This window comes from Tinamus guttatus, unplaced genomic scaffold (genome assembly GCF_059628265.1).
Source record: "Tinamus guttatus ecotype Peru unplaced genomic scaffold, ASM5962826v1 Tinamus_guttatus_pri_ptg001087l, whole genome shotgun sequence".
Lineage (NCBI taxonomy): Eukaryota > Metazoa > Chordata > Aves > Tinamiformes > Tinamidae > Tinamus > Tinamus guttatus.
This window is the reverse complement of record NW_028289621.1, coordinates 928,759-953,664: the sequence shown is the minus strand read 5'-3', so window position 1 is coordinate 953,664 and position 24,906 is coordinate 928,759. Positions and strand designations below refer to the sequence as shown.

At 40.9% G+C, this 24,906-nt stretch overlaps 1 protein-coding gene across 5 annotated transcripts in view; it reads right to left on the bottom strand.

Moving 5' to 3' along the window:
- Positions 1-2,733: 2,733 nt before the first annotated feature.
- Positions 2,734-24,906, bottom strand: part of KLHL13 (kelch like family member 13) — a 63,971-nt gene continuing 41,798 nt past the window's right edge. For all 5 annotated transcript variants that reach the window (XM_088538479.1, XM_088538477.1, XM_088538475.1 and 2 more), the window contains 6 exons: positions 20,446-20,587; positions 17,944-18,076; positions 17,609-17,805; positions 11,643-12,438; positions 6,329-6,442; positions 2,734-4,294 (listed from right to left, as the gene is read on the bottom strand). In XM_088538479.1, the coding sequence (XP_088394605.1) occupies positions 3,807-4,294; positions 6,329-6,442; positions 11,643-12,438; positions 17,609-17,805; positions 17,944-18,076; positions 20,446-20,587 (1,870 nt within the window). In that variant the 3' untranslated portion in view covers positions 2,734-3,806. The remainder of the gene's footprint in view (positions 4,295-6,328; positions 6,443-11,642; positions 12,439-17,608; positions 17,806-17,943; positions 18,077-20,445; positions 20,588-24,906) is intronic.

The window sequence follows — 24,906 nt, the reverse complement described above, 5'->3', positions numbered from 1 at the left end:
AGGGAGCCGCGCAGGCAAATGTTGAGCTAGCCCCACACAGCATCACTGTATCCACCTATATCCACCTGTTAGCAAGGGGGAGACGCTATGCAGAAAAAAGCTACATAGGTGTTTTTTGCACAAGTATCTGAAAGAATAAAACATTCAAAACCGAAGTCAGAAAAGAGCAGGTGGTTATTGCACCCAGAGCTCTGATCCAGATCCACTCTCCAGAGCAACAATTATTTGTTCTACTGTACTTTATTTAAGAGAAATGATGACCTACCTTTGCTGTATGATGCAGCTTGGGACACTGAGCCTGTCAGGAGAAATTATGCGACTTTATAACGGTCAGAAACTTGAGGGAAAAATTTAACAGCCATGGGATAAATTTGGGAAGATTGGGACTTCCTAGGAAATACAGGGCGGGAAGTCAGGTGACCAGAAGTGGTGTTTATTTTGGTGCATAAAAAATGCAAAAAAAAATTATTTCCACACTGCTAAGAAAAAGTTACAAGTAATGAAGAAGAGGAAAAGAAACCAAGGAGATCTTTTACAGTGATGCTGAACAAGGGAGGCAAAGGGGAGTTGTGAATGCAGCAGAGACCAAGAACGTGGGAACAGAAAGTGGATACAGGGAGAAACGAGTAGAAAGGGACCATTTTAAAGTTATTATTTAGAGGAAACTTGTTTTCTACTGAAGGAAAGGACTGAGGAATCTCCAAACCTCCGTCCTGCGGTCCCCATAAAGCTCTATGGACTTCTGAGCCACGTCAATACCAATATCATTAAAATCTAATACAAATTATAATAATAAAAATTCAAAAGATATGGTGCTCGTTTTGAAGGCAAAAAGTAAGAGCTCAAACAGCAGCAAAAAGCTTACTAAATGGCAACGGGAGAAACAACCAGCAGCCAGGACAGAAAGCAGCAGCCCCAGCAGCTCTCCCACCTCGCACACCAGCATGGTCTCCATCCCACCAACCGGCTGCTTTGGATCCAGATGTTTTACTCACTGGGGTCCAGCTGCAAAACGAAAGCATTCAAAATCTAGGGGGAAAAACAGGCGATTATCATCTGTGCATTGGCAGCACGATACCACGGGGGGTTTCTCTTCATAAAAGTATTTTGCTGAAAACAGAGGCTGAATATCCGCAACAGCTCCGCATCCGGAACACCCGCTACAGCCCTGCATCCGGAATTCCCGCTACAGCTCCGCATCCAGAATTCCCGCTACAGCTCCGCATCCAGAATTCCCGCTACAGCTCCGCATCTGGAGTGAGCCGGGGTTTGCAATCCTGCAGTTAAAGCTGCAATGGGCATGAAGTCATTTCACACTGCATTACAAAGGAAACCAGTTTGAAGTCTTCGGCAAATCTTTGACATTTGCTTTGCAACCCTGGCGAGCAGACATTAACTATTGTCATTAGGAACACTTTAATCCACAGGGATATAAGGAAAAAAAAACCCCTCCAAGATTAATTTTATTGAAGCACTACACTGAATCCGCTATGCCATGTCCAATACTGATGACAAAACAGTGTTCAAAAAGAATTCTTCCACTTTAAATAGAGCCATTAACAGTTTGCTGAAGCAAAACCTCTAAACTGTGGCCAGCTCCAAGGCTGTCCTCAAGGCTCAAGCACAAGACTGACATCTTAACTTGGAACCACGGGAGAAGGGTTTGAATCCACCTTAATTCCAAATGGGAATAGCAGTGCAGATACTCACTTCTGAAGAGCACTTCTGCCTCACCCCCTGCACGCTGGCAGCTAGATGCATTTATGAATCTCCAAGAAGAGCTGCAACTAATTCCTGTGTTCGAGGTGAATTAATAAAATATAAATGAAATATGGATTCAGCCGCAAGCAGTTTCTAAAAGGTTAGTATCTAAGCTGAAAATAAAATCAGTATGACATTTAGATGATAGAGCAACGTTTTCATATCCGGTGCTTTCCCTACCGTTAAGGGCAGAATAGTTAAGGTGACAACTTCATCTGAACCGGCTGCCCTCCAAGAGCAGCCCCTGGTGCCACTATCCCAGATGTGACATATTGCAAAGCTACGAAGAATTAAGACTTTTTTCTTTGTTTTAAAGAGGAATTGCTTTCAATTTTAACCAAAACAACTACGAAACCAAAAGCTTTTATATACACATTTCGGTAGTGATCATAACTAGCAAACTGCATAAAGAATAAATATCAGTATTTCAAAAATTGACACCATAACAATACTACGGTTTGATGCAGCAAGCAGGGACAGAACACAGCACCCTACCAGCACGGCTATGAAGCTTTACATCACTGTTGGCAATAGGCAGCACGATAAACTAAGACTGATTTAGACACTGTTTTCCCCAACGATGCCCCCATGAGCACAAGCACTTGCAATATATGACGGGAAACTCGCAGCAATCCTCATAGCAGTGGCCTTGCACGAGCACTCGAAGCTATGACTTGTCAGTGCACTCTATTTTGGAGCAACTAAAGACTCCTGTACATTTGCGCTGCTGAACATTTAAGCAGCAGTTCTCCCAAAAAAAGACAGTTTTTGTATTTGCAGTTCTTAACAATAAAGTAGATAGGTCTGGCCAAAATAGTTTCCTCAAAGTAGGTCAAAACACCCATTCAAGACCACTTCTGCATTGGTTTCCTAGCAAATTACCTATCCAGACACAGTCGGTGTGTATCCGGGTGACAGCGAGGCAGAGGAAGAACACCAAATACATTAATGAGGTAGCTCAGACTGGATCACTGCAGTTAAAAGTTTTATTGAACAAAAGAAGGTAAAACATGGTAGTCCAAGTTCACTGAGCAAAATGCAGCTCTCCCGCTGAAGCTGCGCTTTGTGCTAAATAACCTTATTAACTGAGACTATACAGAGGACACAATATGCAAGTTCTCAACAGCAAAGGAGAAAAGGTAGATTCAATTTGATCTGAAGGAACGGTCTGGTCAAATTCAGTGGCTTCAGTGAATGTTTCTAGCCCTTGTCTACCTATATTCAGGGCAGGCATACAGCAGGATATGCAACTGCACTGAACTCCCATATGTTCATAGTTGCTCCCATGCAAGCGGAAGCCAATTCTTGAAAAAATCCAAATTTAAAAAAACCCAAACATTTTAAATCTTTTGTTTGAAGCATCACTCAACTGACTCGAGAAAAAAAACACTCAACATGTTATAAAAAACACCCGGCCTCTACAAGGTCTGCTTCCTGCAGTATTAAGAGTTCAAAATGATTTTTATTTCTCCTGTCTGCCTAAAATTCCATATGCTCTGAAAGCACCCCCAAAGTCAGGTGGGTAAACAGATATGTCAAAAATACTCTGTGAAAAGAGGGAGGTAGCTCAGGCCCCTTGGCAATGTTTGTGAGGGTTCACACCGCTGCAGTCTACCTCCCTTTGTCACCTGCAGTCAAAAACCAAAGGAAAAAAGGATTTCAATGATGACGTCTAGTGAAAGAATGTGTTCAACATGAACTCTTCCAATTCAACTCAACTGAGGTTCCAAATGCGAGTTATAAGGTACCTCATACCCAATACACAACATTAAAAACATACCCCAATTCATACATTTTATAGACAATACTTTGTTTCACTTTCATTAAACATTTGGCTCCGGTGAATACATTTTTTTTAATTAATTACCACTTGATAAACATTCTAGGCCAAACGAACAGCACACGTAATGTTAAAGTCTTTTTATTTCCAGTAACTGTACCAACTGCTGTAGGCTAAGCCTAACAGAAACTACTGAAGAAAAAGAACAGACTCCATGAACGCAGTGCAAAGGTATTACTACAACAACAGAAGTCAAGGGATGTTTCTAAGGTGCTGAAAGAGGAGATTCTCTAGAAGGAGACCCTGTATTGTCCTCGGGGGGAAAAACAGTGAGAGTGCAGGCTCGGATGCCCCCAAGTGATTCGGGAAGGTCGAACACTTTATGCCACTCATCTTTTTCCGGATCGTATTTCTGAACTATTTCCACCATGCAGCGATTATTCCAGGAATATCCTCCAACCACATAGATTTTATTTTCAAAGACGGCTACCCCAACATCGCTTTGCCCACGCAGCATGGCGGCAATGGGAGTCCACTGGTCTAGAGTTGGGGAGTAGTATTCACAGCTTAGAACATCGTCGTAGTCGCTCGTTCCTCTGAAGTGATTTCCACCGATAACATAAAGCTTGTCTCCTACAGTACACATGCAGTGCAGACCTCTGACCGTCGTCATCGGGGCTTTCTGAGTCCATTTGTCTGTGTCAGGGTCAAAGCACATGAGTTCCTTTTGGAAAGTATCATGGGTGATTCCCCCTGAGGAAAGAAAACACATCTTAAATACGTACTCTAGTGAGCAATAAATAGCCAAAACATCCATTTTAATGAATTCATTCAATCTGCCTTAAAACTTCTTACAGTCGTCTCACACATCTCTGCTATGCTTAAAATTACGTTTTTAAATGCACTTTGTTCTTTCCAATCTGAATATGGAAAGAAGCCACGTCTCAGATTACTTTAACCGGCAGATTAAAAGCAAAGAAATTCCTTTCAACACTTGGTTTTGCCAAAATTATTATTCCTTCATTTACATTTATTCAGTTTGCTAATTTTGCTTCTCACTGTCATGAAATTAGGAGTAAATTTCCCTTTCAAATTTTAATGCAATAGTATCGTGTTCTAGGTAGCCCTGCTACGCAAAACTTTATTCTGAGAACTATTCTTATCAGCTTGAATGGAAGAGAGAGGGGATACAGATTTCAAATATTCTTACTGTAATAGATGTTTATGGTTCTGGCCATTTACCTTCCTGTGGTTCCCTGCAAAACAGCTGGAGGGGCTTCAGGGGAAAGCACAGGGCGATTTCCCATCGGTGGATGAAACATCCCTCCTTTCTGCAAGGTCACTAGGCAGATCCAAAAGCAATCCCACCAATTCCGGACACTATCGGCTTCTTAACCATGCTCTGCCTCGGACCACACTGCAACTGCACTCGAGGGGCTCGGAAATAGGCAGGGAGCAGCACGATGGAGCCTCCTCCTGCTGCTCAACTGCTCAGCACTAAACACTGCTGCTTGGATTAAGCGACTGAGCCATTGCACGGTGTCTGCGGGAGCTGCACAAGGAGCACTTAGCTCGTTTGGACAGGAAAAATTAAACACGGGAACAAACTAGAGGGGAGTGCAGAGTCCTGGCATTTACTGACAGCCACGGCAGTGATGGTGGTTAGAGAAACGAGCGTTTACACCCATGGGGACATGTGAGGGGACAGGAGGAAGAAAGGGAAAATCTGTAGGAAACACTGCAATGAGGTGGGCAACTACAGCAGAGAGCACCAACACGTGCTGCCTGCAGGGAAACGGGGAAAACGGCCGAAAATACCAACAGCAGAACAGTGACTACAACATAAATTAAACAGACTTAAGTATAGAAAAATAAATAAGAAGCCTATGTTAAATTTTTAAACAACTCCCCATTCCACGCGCACTCGCATCAGATCAAAGCACCCTGGTGATGGATCTGATCCAGTGGATCCCCCCGTGGGTTCTGCTCATAACTAAACACTTTTGCACCACCTCGGCCCCCGGAATTTCAGCTTGGTCCTTGGAGGGCTCCCGAGAGCCACAGGAGAACCCAACAGGGCTGTGCCCTCCCTTCCCCTTGGCTCTTGGAGAGCACAGCCCTGGCTGATGCTGCCGCACGGTCAGGTGTTTCCAACCAACACCGTGCAGAAACACAGGCACAAAGTCTAAATCCTTCCCCTCAGCGGAGAAATTAGAACAGGTCTAGCAGAGATCCCTGACAGACTATTGAATCCTCTTTAAAAACAGATTTTCAGAACACCTCCTGCCCTCCAGTTAAAAAAAAGGCATTGAACTATAACCTTGGCAACATACAGGACTAAGCATATTACAACAGAGCAGTGAAACTAAGGACACCATTTGCTACTGTGATTAACATTAAAGCTTTGGCCCTCGCATTGGTTCAGCAAAGGCTGATGTTGTCTTTTACTGTATTAAAGCTTCCCATGCTTTCCAAAACAGACCAAGATAGATGTGTGTTCAAGTGCCGTTGCCAGAAAAAATGTATTTTGACAGTTAAAGCACATAACTCTGCTTTGCAATTCAGAGCTGCTGTTTAAATATGTAAACGCATAATATTATCTAAAACTGTTGTCTTGGATTCTGCAGTATATACGTTATTGGCCTGGCTTCGTATGAATTTGAGTCACTGCTTATACAACAGCAAACCTACCGCAACCACAGACTGATTCTTAGGCTCTCCTGCTGAAACAGGAAAAGTTAAAGCAATTTTTTCAATTGAGATGATTTCATCATACGAGTGACTTACCTGAAATATACATTAACCCCCCGTACACGGTTCCAGCATGGCCATAGTGGGGTTCATTCATTTTTGCGACGTAGCTCCACTCATTCATTCTGGGGTTGTAACACTCCACTGTAGCTGTTTAAAACAAACAAGCGAGAAAATAAAACCATCGACTCCAGCAGTGATTTGATTTGGAGCACAGTAGCAGTGACGTTAACATATTCATAAACAGAGGAAGTATCAATGAGACAACACTGTTTAGCTGAGAAAGTGTCAAGGGAATTATTGAATATTATGTCGAGAGACAATGCAGAAAAGCCAAGCTTTCTCCCAGGGGAACAAAAAGGGAAATCTTCTCACACTCTTGCCTTGCATTTGCCTCCTTCTCACTCCTACCCAACAACTAACCTGCTCCAGCTCACGTACCCTGCCAGATACAGTGGTAGAAGGTGAGAACGTGACAAATTTGGGTACATTCAGCTTTTTTACTCCTTTTTCTTGTTCAACCCTCTCCAACATCTGTTGTAGATATGCAAAGAATATACTGGATACATGTCACAAAAAGGGCTACCATATCCCACAAGCAGAACACTTTTCTTGGACATGGAAAAAGGTCCCATGAGAAGGGATATGGAGTAAGCACAGAAGTAGATTTAAGTAACAGATCAGAGCAAGTTATGGAGAGTGGCAAGTTGAACAGGATAATATGGCCAGAGTAAAAGATCCTAAAACACCCTGCAATATAGTGAACTTGCAATGCACAAGGGAATTATCAATAACTGGGCTACCTTAAAGGCAAATAATGAAAAATGCTAAATAATGAAAATTAGGAAGCAGATTCTAATGCCTGTTACGCAGTGCTGAAGTTCTAGAGAAATGCTTACAGACTACATATACAGAACTTAATCAGTCTTTGAAAATAGCAGTTTCCTGATTTTTCCCTCTGTGTCCTGCACACTTTAAATATCCAACTAGGACCTAGGCTGTCATCACTGGCCACTGCTGCCAGCGAACACAGGACGCAGCATTTTGCCCAGCTAAAAGACAGAGGCACCCTGAAGATTCAACTCCACAAACCAAACCTGAGCCTCAACCTGGGCACTGCGTTTAGGCGTCCTGGAGCGTTGGGCATCACGCCCGGTATCTGCCCAACAACTAAATCAGCTCTTTCTCCTATAAATGTACTCACCCATTCCAAGATTCTTCTCTAAAAAGGAACCCTCGTTTCTACTCTGCTCCATTTAGCAGTCAGAAGCACAAAGATGTGCAGAAACTTCAAGCAAGGAGGCAAAATGGATTTGAAATTCCAGTAATTGTAGCTCTCCCCTTCCTACCTTGCCAGCAAACCATCCTAACCTGCCGTTAACTGCTATAATGCACCAAAAGCACCATCCAATTTGCTTTCATACCCAAAGGCATCCTCTTGGCCACAGTCTTTCCACTCTGCATTGAGGTGAGAAAATTAAGTAAAACATCACATTTAACACTGAACAACCATTTATCCCATCCTGCACTAGAGGCTGCATTTAAGAGAGAATCCAGAAAACCTATAACCAAAATAACATAGCCCTTAAAGCTGAGAAGATACAACACGTAGAAACCAGTACACATTACCCTACTGAAACCTTTCTAGCACCATTTTAAGGAGACATTAACCATTTGATAAAGGCCACCATCAAGACCAAGGTCCATCACTTTGGAGGACGCCCTCGAAGACGACCGGCGGGGCTGGTGCGGCCCGTGAGAGCATTTCACAAAACATCTCAATTCACATCATGCCTCTGCTGTGCTCCAAGACAGCGCTAATTTATTGCCCAGATTAAAAAAAAAAAAAAAAAAAAAAAAACACTGCTGTTCTGTTCATTCCTTGAATATGGTTGTTTTCCCCATTTCCCTGCAGGGCCATTCATATTCTCTCTTGCTACGAGATCTCCCTCTGCACTGAAATGCAGAACACTTTTTAAATTTGACCTTCATACCAAAGTATCTCTGCATTAAAAACAAATTTAAAGCAGGGATATCTTATATAGCATCTTTATAAGGAGGGCAGAGCACAACACACTGAAAAGAGCCCCATCTTATTGTCCTTTTTTATATATACACTTACATATACTTACATATACACACACAGACTATACAATGATGGATTCACTCTCCCCAAAGGATGGGTGATTCCATCAGCTCGATGTCCGCTTTAACAAACAACAATTTGGACCCATAAATCCAGGGAGGAGCTGCCTCATTCTTACGGAATTAAGGAATCTCCAGAAGAGGCAACGCTCAGGAAGGCCGCACACATTTTACGGTGGCATCTGGGATGCTATTTGGGAATGACACGGGTTGTTGCCATTCCTGGCAGGAGCAACTGCACTGCTGGGGTGTGTTATATCCCAAAACACGGCATTCGTTTTTGTTGTGCTATTCCTGTAACACAGCTTGCTCTTGCAGAACTCCAGGCTTACTCCATTCAGTTAAACAGAGCTCTGTGTAATGACACATCTCTGTCCACAGCACGGCAAGGAATTCCTCCAAATAAACTTATATTCGAGGGTCCTTGAGTTCAAACCTTGCTCTGATTTTCACAATACCGACCAGTAACAAGCAGGCTGCTCAGCTGAGCAATGCTGGAGCTTTTTTTCATCTTAGCCAAACAACATTTTATATTTTCTATATAGTCACAATAAAAGTTTTTATATAAAGGTGGAGTTGCTTGAGCTGAGAGTTTCCAAGGCACCTGGAAAATAAATACCTTCCCATTCAATGGACAAGGGTTCAGCTGATCACAACTGTCTTGCTCTGAACTGGGAGAGTTTGCTGCCTTTATTGCAGCATGATGAACAAGTTACTGCTTAATTTGTGTTTTAACCACAACCCAACATACCCAGAAGTGTTTAACAAATTGGCATGCACAAAATCTCAAATTCATTCTTAGGAGAGACTAAGTATTTAGGAATCTGCATATACTACATTTTGTAATAGTTAAAGGCACAGTTTCTGCCATCAAGCACCACCATAAAACCAAAACCACCCCAAAATCTACCTGTCCAAGAGGAGAAACAGTATCCTGTGCTCGGCACAACAGCGTAACTGGAAAAGGTCTATGACCACTGATCCACGTCATCTGAATTCCTTTTCCTTTTTCATTTTGTTTCCTTTTCCAAGAAGTCTTTGCCTTTTCTTTTGCACCCTCAGCTTCTCCAGGTTGACCTCCTCCTTGTTCCCTGCCTTCGCCTGGGCTCACATTTAAGAACCACCAAGCAAAGTTGGGCCGAGTTTTAGGCGAACTGCAAATTTTTGCGTAGTCCAAAACTCAGGGACAGAGATCTGAATAATTTTATAACATGACAAGTTTCAAAGACATGTACCACAATCTGAACCCTATAAAAATATTTAATATTTATTCCTGCAGATGATCAGGAGGACAAACAAAACCACAGAAATTCATTTTGGTAACTGTAATCCTTTGGCCCTTTTCCATCTAGCGCTGATCTTCTGCAAAGCTGAATTCAGGGTTTGCAGAATTTCTCCCTCTCTGACAACAAGAGATTGAAATTAGTTTGAACTCAAGGGCAAGTTCTTTAATACCTGTCCAACACACATTTGACCTCCGCTCATTTAAAAGCTTGGAGTTCTTCCTCATCTGAACAGAAGGGGAAATTTCAGCTGGATTTCATTTTTCAGCTGTCAAGGTTTATGAAAAAAACACGAAAATGAAAAGCAACTTGCCTCCCAATTGAACAGCAAAGGAAACCAAACCCCCAAATCAAAGCATCAGACAGCTGGAATATTTAGCATTTACCGAGCGCTTTTCCCAGGGAATGATCCAAAGACAGCTTCCAGGTCTGTGCAGAAATCACCGCAGAAATTAAGGCTATTTTAATGATAGCTTTACCAAACAATTTTGGACAGGCAATAAATTTTATGTTTTAATTAAAGCAGCAGAAGAGCGGAGGTCAGCAGAACAGCACTGGCTTGAGCTAATTTAAAAAAAAAACACCGTTTTTAAGGCCCACATTTACTCAGGTTGCACAGGTTCAGTGAAAGTGTTATTTCATGCTGATTTTGTTCAAGTGCTGCAACTTCATCAGCACTCCCTTCAATCTGCTCTGTTGAGCTCTTGTTGCACACAAAAATAGCAAGCAGATTATCTGCTACCAGTTGAAATCATTAAAAAAAATCCCAGGGAAGGCCAGGCTTTCTGATACTCTTAAGATAACAATCAATACACATTAATTTGTACATTAGGTCTTTTAAAGGGCATTGCACTTACTTTTAGAATGAATTTTGAACGTAGATGGAGTGACATGTGAGAAAACCAGCATTTTAGCTGGTCATCCATAATTTACTCTGACAATTAGACATTTAATAAAAAAACACCTAGATTTAAATCAGAAAACAGCTGTATGGCAAAAACAAGTTATTCCAAAACAGTTTCAAGTGTCTTTTGAAACAGGCAGCATTTTAAAAATGCCCCATGTCACCATCAGACTGACTCTGCTACTCAAAACTGGGTTATTTTTGCCAAAAGTTAAAAATCTGTACGTTTCTTCACATTTGTAATCTGACCATGAAACAAAAAGTGGATTATCTGAATGGCTGAGATGCATTAAGAAAGAGAATTGCAGATAATGCAGCACAAATTAGGTTCTGCTTTCCTCAGTAAACAAAGATGCACAACGTTGCTGTAAAAAGCTGATCTTGGCAGTGAGGTATGGCCATAAGAAGGGACTGGAAAACAAGCCACGGCTGAGCAGTGGGATGAAAGCAGCAAGCAAGAGCTAATAAGAAAAAACCTTACATATATATTAAATATATGTCTATATATTAATATGCCAACCCTAGCTACTGTACCATTTCAATTTTAGAGCACTGAGACAAATTTATAAATGACTGTTTTCCCAGATTCACGTCTAAATACAACCTCTTTTGGAAAAATGCAGTTGATTAATAGGGGCCGTGCATTACTTTTTTAATTTAACGGAAGGTTTTTTTTAAAAAAAAGTTATCACGTATTTATTCTTTGTTCCTAACAGTTTCCCTGGAATTAGATTTTTTTGGCAAGTAGGATGAATCACCATTGGCAAGGAGGGAGAAAGCAGGCAGCGAGACGGAGTCCTTCGTATCCATGCCACGTTAACTACGGAGCTACAATCGGATCTCAAGCAAAATAAGTAACTGCTAACAACATCCGCAGCAAGTTCTCCATGTATTTCCATCTAGAAAGCAGCAGCGTGACGACTTCAGCTTGTTTTCTCTCCACCTCTTTACAGAGCATGGAAATATTTCAAGGCTGGAAGGGAAAGGCAAGGAATGCTGCTCCAGACGAAGCACTTACCGAGCTCACCGGCCGCGTTCCGACCACCGACCGCGTACAAATGTCCTTTGAGGGCACTTAGGTGGAAGAAGGTCCTCTTCTCGTTCAGCGACGCGACTTGCATCCACTTGTTATAGCGGGGGTCGAATCTGAAGACCGTGTCGACCGCGGTTTTGCCTTTCGTGTCGTAGTTGCTCTGGCCGCCGACGACGTAGAGGAAGTTGCCGATGACGGCGATGCCGTGTTGGTACCTCGGGGCGTCCATGGGCGCGAGCGATCGCCACTCGTGGGCCTTCTCGTCGTACATGCGCAGCTCTTTGCTGACGACCAGCTGCTGCCTCAGCACTCCCCCCAACGTCACCAGGTGGGTGCTGTCCGAGCGGATGGCAGTCCGCTCCGACTGCATCACCGGCTGCATGTAGGGCATCATTTGGTAATTGCTGGCTTCCAAAAGCAAGTTCACGCAGGTGTTGTCAGTTCTCATGAAGTCCACCGTCTGCACGTAGTTAATAAGATCCTGGGGGGTCATCAGGGGAAATCGGATGTTCTTCATGAGCTTGGCCGCGTACTCCATCCGAGGCTCCTCGTAGCGCAGCCAGCGACAGGCCGCCTTGAAGAGCTCCAGCTCGGTGCAGTGCTTAAGGCTGTTACTTGAGAGCACGAAGGCAAGACGTTCAAAGGGGAGTTTCACAAATTCACCAGTACTTAGTAACGCAGGGAAGTTCTTCAGGATGAAATTATTAACATATTTATCCACTTCTGTGAGATTGTATGTGTTGGCAATTCGCCCAACCTCAACACAGTTTTCTAAAGAAACCTATTAAGTAAATAGAAAGAGGAATCAAAACACTTTCTTAATTCGGTGTCTAAATGATAATGTAGACTTTAATGAATACTATAGAAGCAGCGATATTTTCATCCTTCTGCAACGCCCAAGGTGATTTACACACGAACAAATAAATATTCAACGTGATATATATATTCATGACTGCAAAGGAAGATCCAATATATTCCATATTTTGAAGAAAGAAGTGAGACAAGTATCAAGCAGATGGCATGTATTAATTGTCAGATGCATTATACAACAATGATACATAGCAATTATATAGCACTTCATCTCTGAATGCTCTGCAAACACGGTTTTAAGTTAGAACTGTGGAAAATACGGCCAAACAAGAGGTGATTAGCCCAAGGTTCCAGGACGGCCTCAAGTTGTGCCAGGGAAGGTCTGGGTCCGATATTAGGAAAAATGTCTGTATGGAAGGAGTGGTCAAGCATGGGAACAGGCTACCCACAAAAATGGTGAAGTCACCGTCCTCAGCAGTGAGGCACTTAGGGACATGGTGGTGATGGGTTTATGGTTGGACTTGATGACCTTAAAGGTCTTTCCAACCATAATGATTCCATGAGTCTATGAATGATGCGAGAGTAGGACCTGCCATTAGACTTTTCTAACACGTTACTGAACTTAAATTCTCCTCTCTGGGGTCACTGGGGATTTAAGGCATCGAGGCAGAGGATAATGGAAAGGACAGAACACAATTTTAAATGGGACTCCAGTGAACTCCACCACTCCAGCTAGCTCTACGGCAGTGACGGACAGCAAGCCCATTTTCATAGGCTTCTTGTTGAGAATTGCGGCTCTTTTGCATTCAAGTCTGAGATTTATGCTAAACCAAACCTTATTCATAGAAGTTGTCTAATCATCTTGGCCAAAAGCATGCCAGCCACCCCTCAACATGCACAATTTCCATAACTCCTTCGTGATTCTCATAGAGTCATAATGCCAAAAGAATTCAAGTTTCCAAATCTCACGGCTATTTAAAATACATACATATTAAGATTGAGGACTGCTACCTGACTGTAGCCTCAGCATCCAAAAACCTGAAGGTCATGACGGAGATTACAAGATTCTTCTACTGCATAACCTGAATCTCATCATTGTCCTTTAATACTAGACAGTTCTGAAAGTGTAATGAGTATGAAAATAGCAGATATATTCTTTTTATTCAGTAGAAACTGATCTGACTTGTGCTAGAGTGAATATCTGCAATCATCAAAAGTCTTTGTTCAAATGTCCTGAAATGCCTTTGGAGAGTCATTGGCTCCGTGTATCTTATTTTTCATCTCTATAAACACTAATCCTGTAATCAAGATTAATCCATGCGATTAATGCATGGCAGACTAACAGGATTTCCATTACAATGCATCTATGCCATGTATAAATAACTAGGCTATACTGTAAATCTTTGCAATTGAATATATTCCTGCAATGCTTACCCTGGAGAAAAGAACTCCTAATTTTGCACCACTAATGTCAGGTGAACATCACATCAGCAGCTTCCAATCACCTCTACTGTTTTACCTTATTTCCCTATGCTACCTTTTTCCATCTATTGGTGTTGTACTGTACTTTTGTCCATGTATATGATGATTATAAGCAGGCTCCAATACTTACGAAATTTGGTTGAGTAATAATTCCATCACTGACCTCAAATTAGAGTACCATATTAAGTATTTTCTTGAAAGTTCCTTTCCTTGCCTTTCATTTTACTGTGCTTTGAGAAAATAATCAACAAGCTGGACTAAAACTTATTGCAAAGAACTATTTCACAGTCATAAACAGTACCTATCTCAAAGATTCCTAAGTCTTTAGAGACAGAAATATAATCCTTTAACAGAATGAAATATAATAGTCACCTCTACCTAAGTACTTTAAATTGGACAGAGTTAAAGTCTAATAATGCTATTTAAACATGTAAGTTACTGAAGTGTTAATAAAGTTGAGATTTCTGATAAACTCTCTTTTCCTTGATACTCCACTTTGACTATAGGAGAGAGTTGCTCTTTCACAACATTTACTCAGTACAAAGCAGAAGACAGACCTCCAGAAATTTTGAAAAGCTTTAAAAAAAGCAGCTAAACACCATTTGGGAAAAAATCCATAAGCAAAAATGCTTGGATCCCACTCACCCAGGAAACTATAACCACTGCATTCCTGGGACGTGACAGACTTCCAAGTATTAAGACCCCCTGGACAAACTGCCAGCTGTTACAGAAATACAAAACAGTTACAAAAGCAGTAAGATCTACCTAAGCAACTATACCAAAGGTAAAGCTGAAGTAATTGTTTTCCCTGTTTTGGAAAATTTTCTGTTTAATTACAGTATAATATCCTATTTCCCATTATACTGTTGTATTCCTCTGAATGTTGTGATTTATTTGGAGAGGTTTCTAATGATTCTGTAGTTTATACATTGCTATTACTCTTACTAAAACAGTACTGTGCATTTTCTAGCACTCTCTTCTGAACACATTTCCCCGCTTTTTTATTAATTTTCCTCACATTATGACTCCTCTAGGTATTAACATGGGAGCAATCCTAGCCTATTGTAGCATTCTGCAATGCTATAAATATTTAAAACTAATACTAAAAATAAGACAGAAAGCATCTCAGGAGATTTTCCAGCATTTTTTGCTGGGATCCCATTCAGCTGCAGAGCAGGTCTGCAAAGTTTGTCACAACTACAGAGCTTGGGCTTTTTAACAGGGAGGGTGTAAACAAGCACCAAAAATATCTACAAGCCAGCTAAAACATGTGTCACTCTACAAAATTCTCATTGTTTTTACACAAATTAAGCTGTGAGCTCGTGCTTAAATATATCAAAATAGCAACGCAAATAAAAATACTTAAAAATTAGAATATCAGAATTAAAATCAGCAAAAAAAAAGTCCTCATGATCTTGAGGCCAGACGCTTTCAAAGGAGAATATCAAACACAAGGTGACTTATCTGAACCACACTGAAGGCTGAGTCAATACTAAATGGAAGAGGCTTCAGCAAACTAGAACTCCTGAATGCTGAATATCCCACCTTGGTGTTTACTGCAACCTAAAATAGATGCTGCAGGGTTTAAGACTAAGGAAACATTACCTCAACTCCCCGAGAATTAGCCAACTTGCAAACATGCCAAGACTAAAAGGCAGTTTTAGAGAGCCCAGTTGCATCTAACATTTTCCTTAAGGAGCAGATTTTTGTTGTTTTCATTTCCGAGTCCTCTTGTTTGCATAAGTCCTGGTACATGTCTTTGGTTAAGTAGGTCACATTTTGTAGTCTGTGCAGCTCCAAGTACCTGCTTATTTGTCATTACTCACACACAGAACACTGAACACCAAATAATATAATTCAAGTAGAATCCACCAGTTTCCCTGCTAAAAGTCTTGAGAGAGTTTTCCAGTTAGGTATAAACACAATTAACATTAGAAAAGCTTGAGGAAACATTAAAAGTAAGTCAAGGATGTGCCTCTAAGCAAAACTCCTTTCAAAGCAGAGCTCTGCAGCACTCCTGTTGTGCAGCCCACGGAGTAGGTGCCCTTTTCTTGCAGGCAGGACAAAGTTATATTTACATAGGACTGCAGAGCAGCAGCCAGGCAAGGTACCGAAGCAGCATACATTGGCATTGCTTATATCCCGTGAGCAAGACAGAATACAGATAACTCCACCCTTAATAAGAAATTGCATTGTTTAGTCATGGAAATTAAGTAAATGCAATTGAAGCATACAAAATTTAGGGAATGAGTCTACTGAGGGCAATGCTAGAAGAAGCAGAGTCATCCAGGGAGAACCTGAAGCCGCCGATATCGGAGATTTAAAATGGAAAGGATGTTTTTAAACAAGGCCTCCGAAAGACAACCTAAGCTGACAGAACACACACACGGGGTGATGCTTGGCATACAGCAAGATTAAGCAGCATTGAGCAGTGTGGTTAACAAGAGGCTGCAGCTCAATGAAAAATGAAGCATTTCACATCAGGTTTCCTTGCTCACATGCCTCTTTCCACCCAGGAAGGCCGAACCCAGCATAAAGCCTACACCGATAGAAACTGCATTACCAAATAGGCTGAATCTTTAAAATCTGCCTTGCTGTTAGGAAAGAAATGATCTTGCTTGTCTTTTAATATAGAAAAAAATGCAAATTTAAACATTCAGCTTGAAGGGGACATGGCACTTCTCCAAAGCACCACCCCAGAACAGGGCACGACGCTGGCGATGAAGGAGGATGAGGACGGTGTTACTAACATGTCCCCTCACAGAGTGGGTTCAGGACCTGAGTTTTTAACTTCAAATAGAGATTAAAACAAACAAACAAACCACACACCAGTAGGCCAGCTCTAACCTATAAATACATTGCATAGGCTGTAAAAACACTGCACTGCAACTGCACGATACTGGTTTGCAGCAGTACTAGTGGAAGGCAGAGGGCTGTTACTCATAGACTGTCCTCGGCTAAGGCAAAGTTATTTTGTTCATTGTGGAAAAATATTTCCATTTCAGGACATTTTTAGTTATTAAATAACAAGATAATCAACATGAAATTCTTGTAGGTACTTCTGTCATATAACTGACATTTCTGTAACATCTCTATTAGTAATTCCTTTAGAAGGTGTTTTATACTACAGGATCATGACCAAGTTCACCAACTTAGAAAGATGATGTAAAGGTTTTTGTGAGAATCACTACAATTGCATGCTTCGATTCTCAAAAAAAGCTTAAAAAAGCATATTAACTATTTTAACAATAACAGTTCTCCCTTCTAGTATTTCTTCAGGTAAATTCAACAATCCTTTCTTGCAGAAAGAGAAAGCAAGAGTGTGAACTAGGAAACCCAGTATGGAGTCTGTGAGCTATAATTAGTGTTACTACCACCAGCACTGAAATGCACTTAGGGATTAAAAGAATTGTAACGTGCTGTAATATTCATATTGAATCCACCCTACACAAAATACCCATAGAGGAAAAGACAAGTGGTACACAATTTCTTGAAATTTTCCTTCTAGTTCTTATCCTGTGTGGATAGAATGATGAATAATGGCAAGTTTTAAGTCTCAACTTTGCCTATTAGTCACCGTTGTTTAAAAAAAAAAAAATCAAAAAGACTGTTATCATTTTCAGTGAGAAACATGAGTAGCATTAAATCAGATGCCTTACCCCAGAGATAAGAAATACTTTACAGAAGTCCAAAACAGGTAAAATCTGCAAAAAGCTGGCAGCTTCCAGAGTGTCCTGAAGGTTGTCCATGTTAAGGGAAAGTTTTGCAGTATAGATGAAATCGATGATTTTCTTTAGGCCTATTTTGTTCACACCATGAAGCTTAATGCACATTAAATCCTGCTCCTTCATGCCTCCTGCGGAAGACACAGAGGTGAATTCATACTATCATTTTGATGAGGACTGATTGACACTCAACACCGAGCACGTGCTGGGGTGTCCAAGCGGTGGTGACACAGGGACAGCCACACGCATTACTGCAAAGGAAACCTCACCTGTGAACATGGCCTTGAAGTAATCGCTTGCAGAAGCCATCATGGCCCGGTGCACCGGGAACACCTCGTCGCCGTCGCCGGGAACGAGCGTCACGTCGCAGAGCAAACCCTCCACCCGCAGCTGGTCGAATCCCTGCAAGGAGAGCAGAGGCTGAAGGGTCTGTTCCATCTGAGCAGGGAGCAGGACTCCTTGCCTGCCTAAATGAAGAGTGAAATTTATTGACTTTTATTCACATACACACTATACAGCCAAAAAGCCAGCAAGCTGTCCTCCTACATACCATATTATCTAATATACCAAATGGTAACTATTCACTAGAAAACTTAAATTGAGTAATTATTATTTTCCATAAGTAAGTGAAGGATGCAAAGAGCAGCGTGCTATACTCATGACACATCGTTTTCAGAAAGCAGGTTTCTTTCTCTTTTTCTCCTCCAACTCCTTATATTCCATAAGCTGTTTTAGGTAATGACAGGTATCATCACTTTGTGACCTATCCATTCTGGACACAAGTTCATTCTAATATATTTCTGTTCCAGACCGCTCTGCAAACAAAGAGGCTGCAAAAGGCTGGGGTTTGCAAGGACAGCGGTCACCCGGTTATCAAGTTTACTGCTGAAGTAAAGGCAAGCTCCAAAATATCCTCCTACATTAGTGTATCTGCTCTCCTTCTCTCAAGCACTTTACTGAAGTACAGTGCTAACTAATGAAAGAAATAATATGCCAAATATTTTCCTCCCAATGTACGCCTGGCTGGGGATGCTGGCAGGTGTGTGCAATTCTAATCTCCTTCATGCACTGCAGAACAGAGGCTTAAACATAAAACAGTTTCCATCAACCTCTTATTTTTTAAAAGTACTAACAAACATGCAAATATTGCTGTTACAGGTTTAACACTTGAGAAAGTCTTGGCATCGGTTCCTAGGATTTAAAATTTAAGATCCCTTAACGAAAGGCTGCATTTTTAAAACTATAAAGGTAAGCAGAAAAGGACATTCAAATTTGTCCAACCAAAAAGAACACAGTACCAATGAAGAGATGAATTATTAGCTCTAATAAATACCAGAAGCCAATGCAGGATTATGTTCTACAGCACCTTCTGTGATATTTATCACCAAGCTTTCACACCAATGTCAACTCAGCGTAACTCATGACACAGTGTTGCACTGAAGCCAGGACTCTCTACAGGGCATAAGAAAATGGACTGTAATTATGGTATCAGGTTTGCAAAAATTTGGCAATAAATAGGGGAAGCAGGATTCCTTATTCCGAGCAGCTCATTTCTGATGCACAACAGGATCAGATATTTCGCACTTTGCAAACTTGGGCATTTGGAGAAGCAACCTCCTGATTCTCAGCTCTTATGAAACTGATACATTTCAAGGACTTGAGCAACAGTTTTACAAATATCAGCTTTCCAATGGCTCAAATTGCGAAGAAGACTAGGATGAGGAAGAAATAAGACCTCAACACTTGGCCTAGGTTTCCCAATACCCTTATTTTCTTGTATGTTCTCATCCACTTTAAAAGCGAGTATCATTGCTGCTAGAAAACTGAGGGCAGAATCTCAGTCTAATAATGTGCAAATTGAGCCCAGCACAGTCCTGCATCTGGTGCTTTCTGCTTTTCTTCTCCCTACTTCTTCGCTGACAGCAGTTCTCCAAGGAATCAGGCCACACTCGATGCAAACCCAACTGCACTCCTGAGGGAGCTTGGGCTGGAAAGCAGCAAGAACAGCCCAAGTTTTAAGCTTGGTACTGTATGATGTGCAAAACCTCCAGCAGAAACGAGAAAATAAAATGCGTTTATAGAGAGATTTTTAAAGTTTGAGGGGATGGTGTTTTTATCTATTAGGAGAAAGCACTACCAAAAGTACTGCTCTGTACTTTTTTTAAAAAAAAAATTATATCTTTTGAGATTAAAGAAATACAGACAAGTAAAACTTAAATTGATCAAGAGGGAAGACGGGGCATTATGAGAAAGAGGGATATTCATTTGTATCTGACAAATTAAAGCCATCTGCAACAGAACACCTATTTGGTATACTGGCTGCAAGAATGTGCAATTCTTTGATTTAATGGCTGTACTTTGTTTGCTTGGCTAATTGCTAGACTGCAGGCCATTTCACAGGTACTTTTGTGAAACATACTTACAGCAACTAAAATATCTACCCAGAAAACAGAGCATCTTGCTCTCTGCAGACAACACAGGCTCCCCAGCAATGCGTGGGCTCTGCTGCTGCCATGCAGGAGTCACAGGCACTTGGCTGTTTTCCCAAAAGCCATTTTTTTTTCAGGCTGTTGCTGAGAGTTGAACCTTTAGCTCTGTGGAAAGGCTGTGACAAGCCGCGTTGCTCTGGGGCACTGTCAGCAGAGCACACAAACCATACGCTTTCCAGGGCTTCTTGGGAATTGCCAGCTTGAAAAGGTTGCAGAGCAGCTTGCCTAGAGCCTTCCAGAACCTCCATACAGGTCATTTTGGACACAAGAATATGCAATTACCTGCAATACCACAGAACTGTGCGTGTTGCTGGTGAAAAATCTCGTGGTCCCTGTCTTCGAAGACTGCAGATGGGCAGAGACGCCCATATCGCTGCTCCCCAGAGATACTTTCATATGAGGATCCTCCTCTTCCACCAGAGATCTAAGGAGATCAGAACACAGCAGCCTTAAGAGAAAACGCATTTTCATTCCAGGTCCTTGTGTATTAAAGCCACAGTCTTCTCAGGTAAAAAGAAACAGCACAGAGGCCATGAGGCAAAATCAGCAGGCAACAAAACCTGTCCTTAATGGTCATCATCTAACCTAAGAAAGGGAAATGTTAAAATAACTAAGCAGTCTAACTTCAAAATTTATTTTTCAGCTATTCTTTTACTTTTTATCTCCAAAATTAATAAACTTGGGCACTGTTTTACTTCTATATATGCTGCTAGTATTTAAAGTGTTTTCAGGCATTCAACATTCAACATCAAGTCTTACCACACTAGATTGCCATCAAAAGCTAAAAGATTAAAACCTTAAAGGTAATTTTAAAGTTCAGTAATTTCATTTTAGGGGCAAGTATCAGCTTGCCCAAGTATGAAAATAACAATAGAAAATATATAATGGAGTCTCAAACAGTACTCTTAGGAATTCATAACTAGAAGAACTCTTCTAGGATATGAAATTTAGTATTTGACTATTGCTGGCAACCATTTCATTTAATTTTCGGTTAATATTTGTTAGTGTGAAGAGTCAGTACATGCAATTTTGATCGCAAATAATTACTGCCCAATCTAGGTAGGAATAGCTATTTTTAGGTAGCTCTTAAAAATTATCCATTTGTAACTGACCTCTCACTTGAATCTTAAGATGTAAAGTAGATTTACAGAGATGTGCATATAATATTCTACCTACCCTAACCAGTAATTATTGTAAACTATAAATAACCTTAATCTCTAGAAATATTAATGATCATTACCCATAATTTCCATGATTTACTACAGTTCCTACTGGCATGCACACCAACATAATGCATGCTCTCTCTATAGATGTGCACATATACAATAATAATTTGCAAACATATGCTGTTAACTCATAGATGGGTGAGGGTATTTTCATTATCAATAAAGAGTCCATATTTCCAAAAGATTCGTAGCAAATCAATGTAAGTGCTGCAAATCTCAGATACAAAAAGCTCTCCCAACTTTTACATGCAGGTAAAAACATTGGGCTCCAAACTAGTTTCAGAAATTACTTGAAATAAGCGACAAGAATGTGTTCTAATTAGTTCTCCTTCCTCCCAAGATTTGACTAGGACCACTATGTAAGGGATAAAATGGGAATTTGCAGATACAAAAAATTTGCCTTTCCCCCTTTTTTTTTGGCAGGTTGTCTACTTACAGCAGTTTCTGAAACTTATGAGTTTTTCTGATAGCACTTATGTGCCTTGTTCAAACCCATGGTTCCTTAAGGTCAGCTATGAAAACATACTCAGAACAAATTCACAGTCCACATGGGTTTGAAACGGTGAGATTTTATGCACACAGACATAACAGATTGTAGGAACAAGGGTACAGCTAAATAGCTTTGACTTCTAATGTAGTAACCCAATATTTATACGTCCAAAAAAATCACATTAAATGTGAATGCCCTGTAGGATGCAATAGCTCAGTTGTTTTAAAGAGTGATTTCCAATTTATAAACCACACACTGGATTTGTTTTAAATAAAGTATTTTACATAGTTTATCATACTCAGAAAAGCATTTTCCAAACCACCCTTGGCATTCAAGAAATGCATCACTCACCATCACACAGCAACAAACCAGTTGCTAGCATGCAACCCAGAAGATTTTTTTGTTCATGTTGCTCTAGATCTTTGTTAGTTCAAACATAATCACATCAAGGAAAGAGTCTGCTGTGATTTGAACAGACATGCAGTCTTTAGATTTGTTTACATGTCTTTCTACAAGAAGAAACACAAAATAACGTTGGGAGACTTCTGCGCGTGGGTGGGAAAGAGCTGCAGATTCGACGAGCATTAATTTGACTGCAGATGCTCTTGAAAGATCTTCCAGAAATGTCAGATGAGACAAGCATTGCATGAAGGGGCTTATACAAGACTTTTCAAACATGGGAGCAAACAGATGCACTCCTCGATCATTAAGGGGGCGAGCAAGCCAACCTGCTTGCTGGTTTGGAAGGGCCTTTTACCGTGGTTGCCACACGCTCTTTGCATTCCTCACCAGCTAACGTACTTAATAATGCTTGCAAACGAAGGCAAACACCTGGATAATGATGCATTCATGTCAACAGCTGCAGAAATGATGAAACCTCCTTTCCTTTCTGGAGAGGCCACTAGGAAGTGACAGGATTTCAGTCACTGTCACCCAGCTCCCTTCTAGGAGGTCCAACAACCCACCAGGGTCCATCACCACATGCATTTCCCCACCCAGAGCAGGCCAAACACACACTAAGGGTACTGAAATACTGAAAAAATGAGGATAAGCAACCTCCATTTTATTCAGGTGTTCAGCACTTTGCATCTGCAGCCCTGCAAGTAGGAGACCAGTAGATACTGGAAAGGGCATGCACTTTGCAACTTGAATAACTGGCAGACTACAACATAGTCTGTTTGGCACTTCCCTGGTAGACAATTTGGCACCATCTCTGCTAGTTTTTGCCATTACAGAGCACTCGGTGTATTTTATAAGCATCTCTGAAAATAAATTGCATAAAGTTGTCCAAGCTTTGTCCTAAAAGGGTCCCTAACATAGGATACCTCATTGCTAGAGCATACACAGTGGAGAATACAATAAATTTTAAAACATTTGTAACACTTACAAAGCTGAGATGTGAGTTGAAATGTGCCTACGAGGAATTATTTTTCCCTTCCTGGTTTTCAATCCATAATGGGCAGATATCTAATATCTCTACCATGGACACGAAAGCTGAGCAGCTCCGGAGCCTCCCTGTGCAGAGCTGCCCTGATGCCCATCGTGCAGAACACGCTGCCCTTCTGCCTCCTCTGCAATTGCTGTTAGATATCCACAGGAATATAATATAGCTTGTGTAGCTAATTAGACATCAAAAATGCAAGTCTGAACACTACATAAATCCACCAGAAATATAAATGTTACAGTTCTAACCTTAGCTGCTAACTTGGCTGCATTTGACTCTCTGAGAATAATTTTAAAAGATAACCAGGCAATACTGTTCCTATAGCACTAGCCTTTACTTTATATTTAAATAGTCATTATGAGGCTTTTGTTTTGCCCACTAGAGGCAAAAACAAGTTAAAGGGCATTGCACCGTTCAAACAAATCAACTGTATTTCTGCTGCATTTCATTCCACGTTTTGAGACTTTCCTCTCTTTGAAATCAAGATGTTGTTTGCTTTCCTGGAAGGTTACTGCAAGTTTTAATACAATCCACAAGCACCATTTTTTCAGTCCCCACTCATTCCCATCCCAAAGCAAAAGCGTTGTTTCATACACGTTGCATCTTTCACCTACAACTCCCTTAGTTTAGAGAGGACCAGCACACGCTGCTATTAGACAGAAACGGCTGATGACTTGAGGAGTTTATTTTGCTAAAAGTTGCAGTGCAAGTCAGCAATAAACCCTGGAAACTGCCCACTGATCTGCTGAACCCCAGCGTGTGATGTACACACAGGAGGAAACAGCGCTCCCAAAGTGACCAGGGCTGGAATTTGCCACTGGCGTTGTACCAGGTTCAACATTTACTTTCACATACCAAGAGAAGCTACTTATCTTTGCAAGAAGGTGGAAATGCAACAGCACTTACATATTGCATTGATACCAGTAGACAAAGAAGTGAGAAAAACACTATATTATATATAAGAAAACTGTCCTCTAAAGAGATTTCAAATTATTCAGAGTATAATTTCCAGTTTGGGAGCTGTAAAGCAAATATTCAGGAACAGCTCTGCTGCTATGTCCAGGCCACAAAGGTTCATCTGAGTTTGCATCCAGCTCAATCCCCAGTGCACTCGCAGCCAGCACGACTGCCTTGTTTAGGCACCGTTTCCAACTGCATTATTTATATTCATTAACATCGGTCTGCCAAGCACTATAAGTAATTAGATAATAATGAATGCAAATACATTGATTTGTACTGTATTGTAAGTACAGTATATCACGATTAAGCATACTACCAAAGAAGAAAGCTAATTCGTTTTCTAATTAATTCCATTGTTCTGATCAATAGAAGTCATTAAACAAGAAGTGCAGCAGGAGCATTTTTAATCAGGAAGAAAAAAAGTTGGTAGAGACAAGTACAATGGCATGCAGTGATAATTCACAGGAAGCTGCTATAAATATGGATATTAACTCCACTTCCCATATATACACTTGGTCTCTAGTACGGTTTTCCATAATAATTACTGGATTTCCTGGATTCTCTTCATTTATCTTCTCTTTACATTTATCCTTTCTAATCTTTTTAATCAGGCAACCTCATCG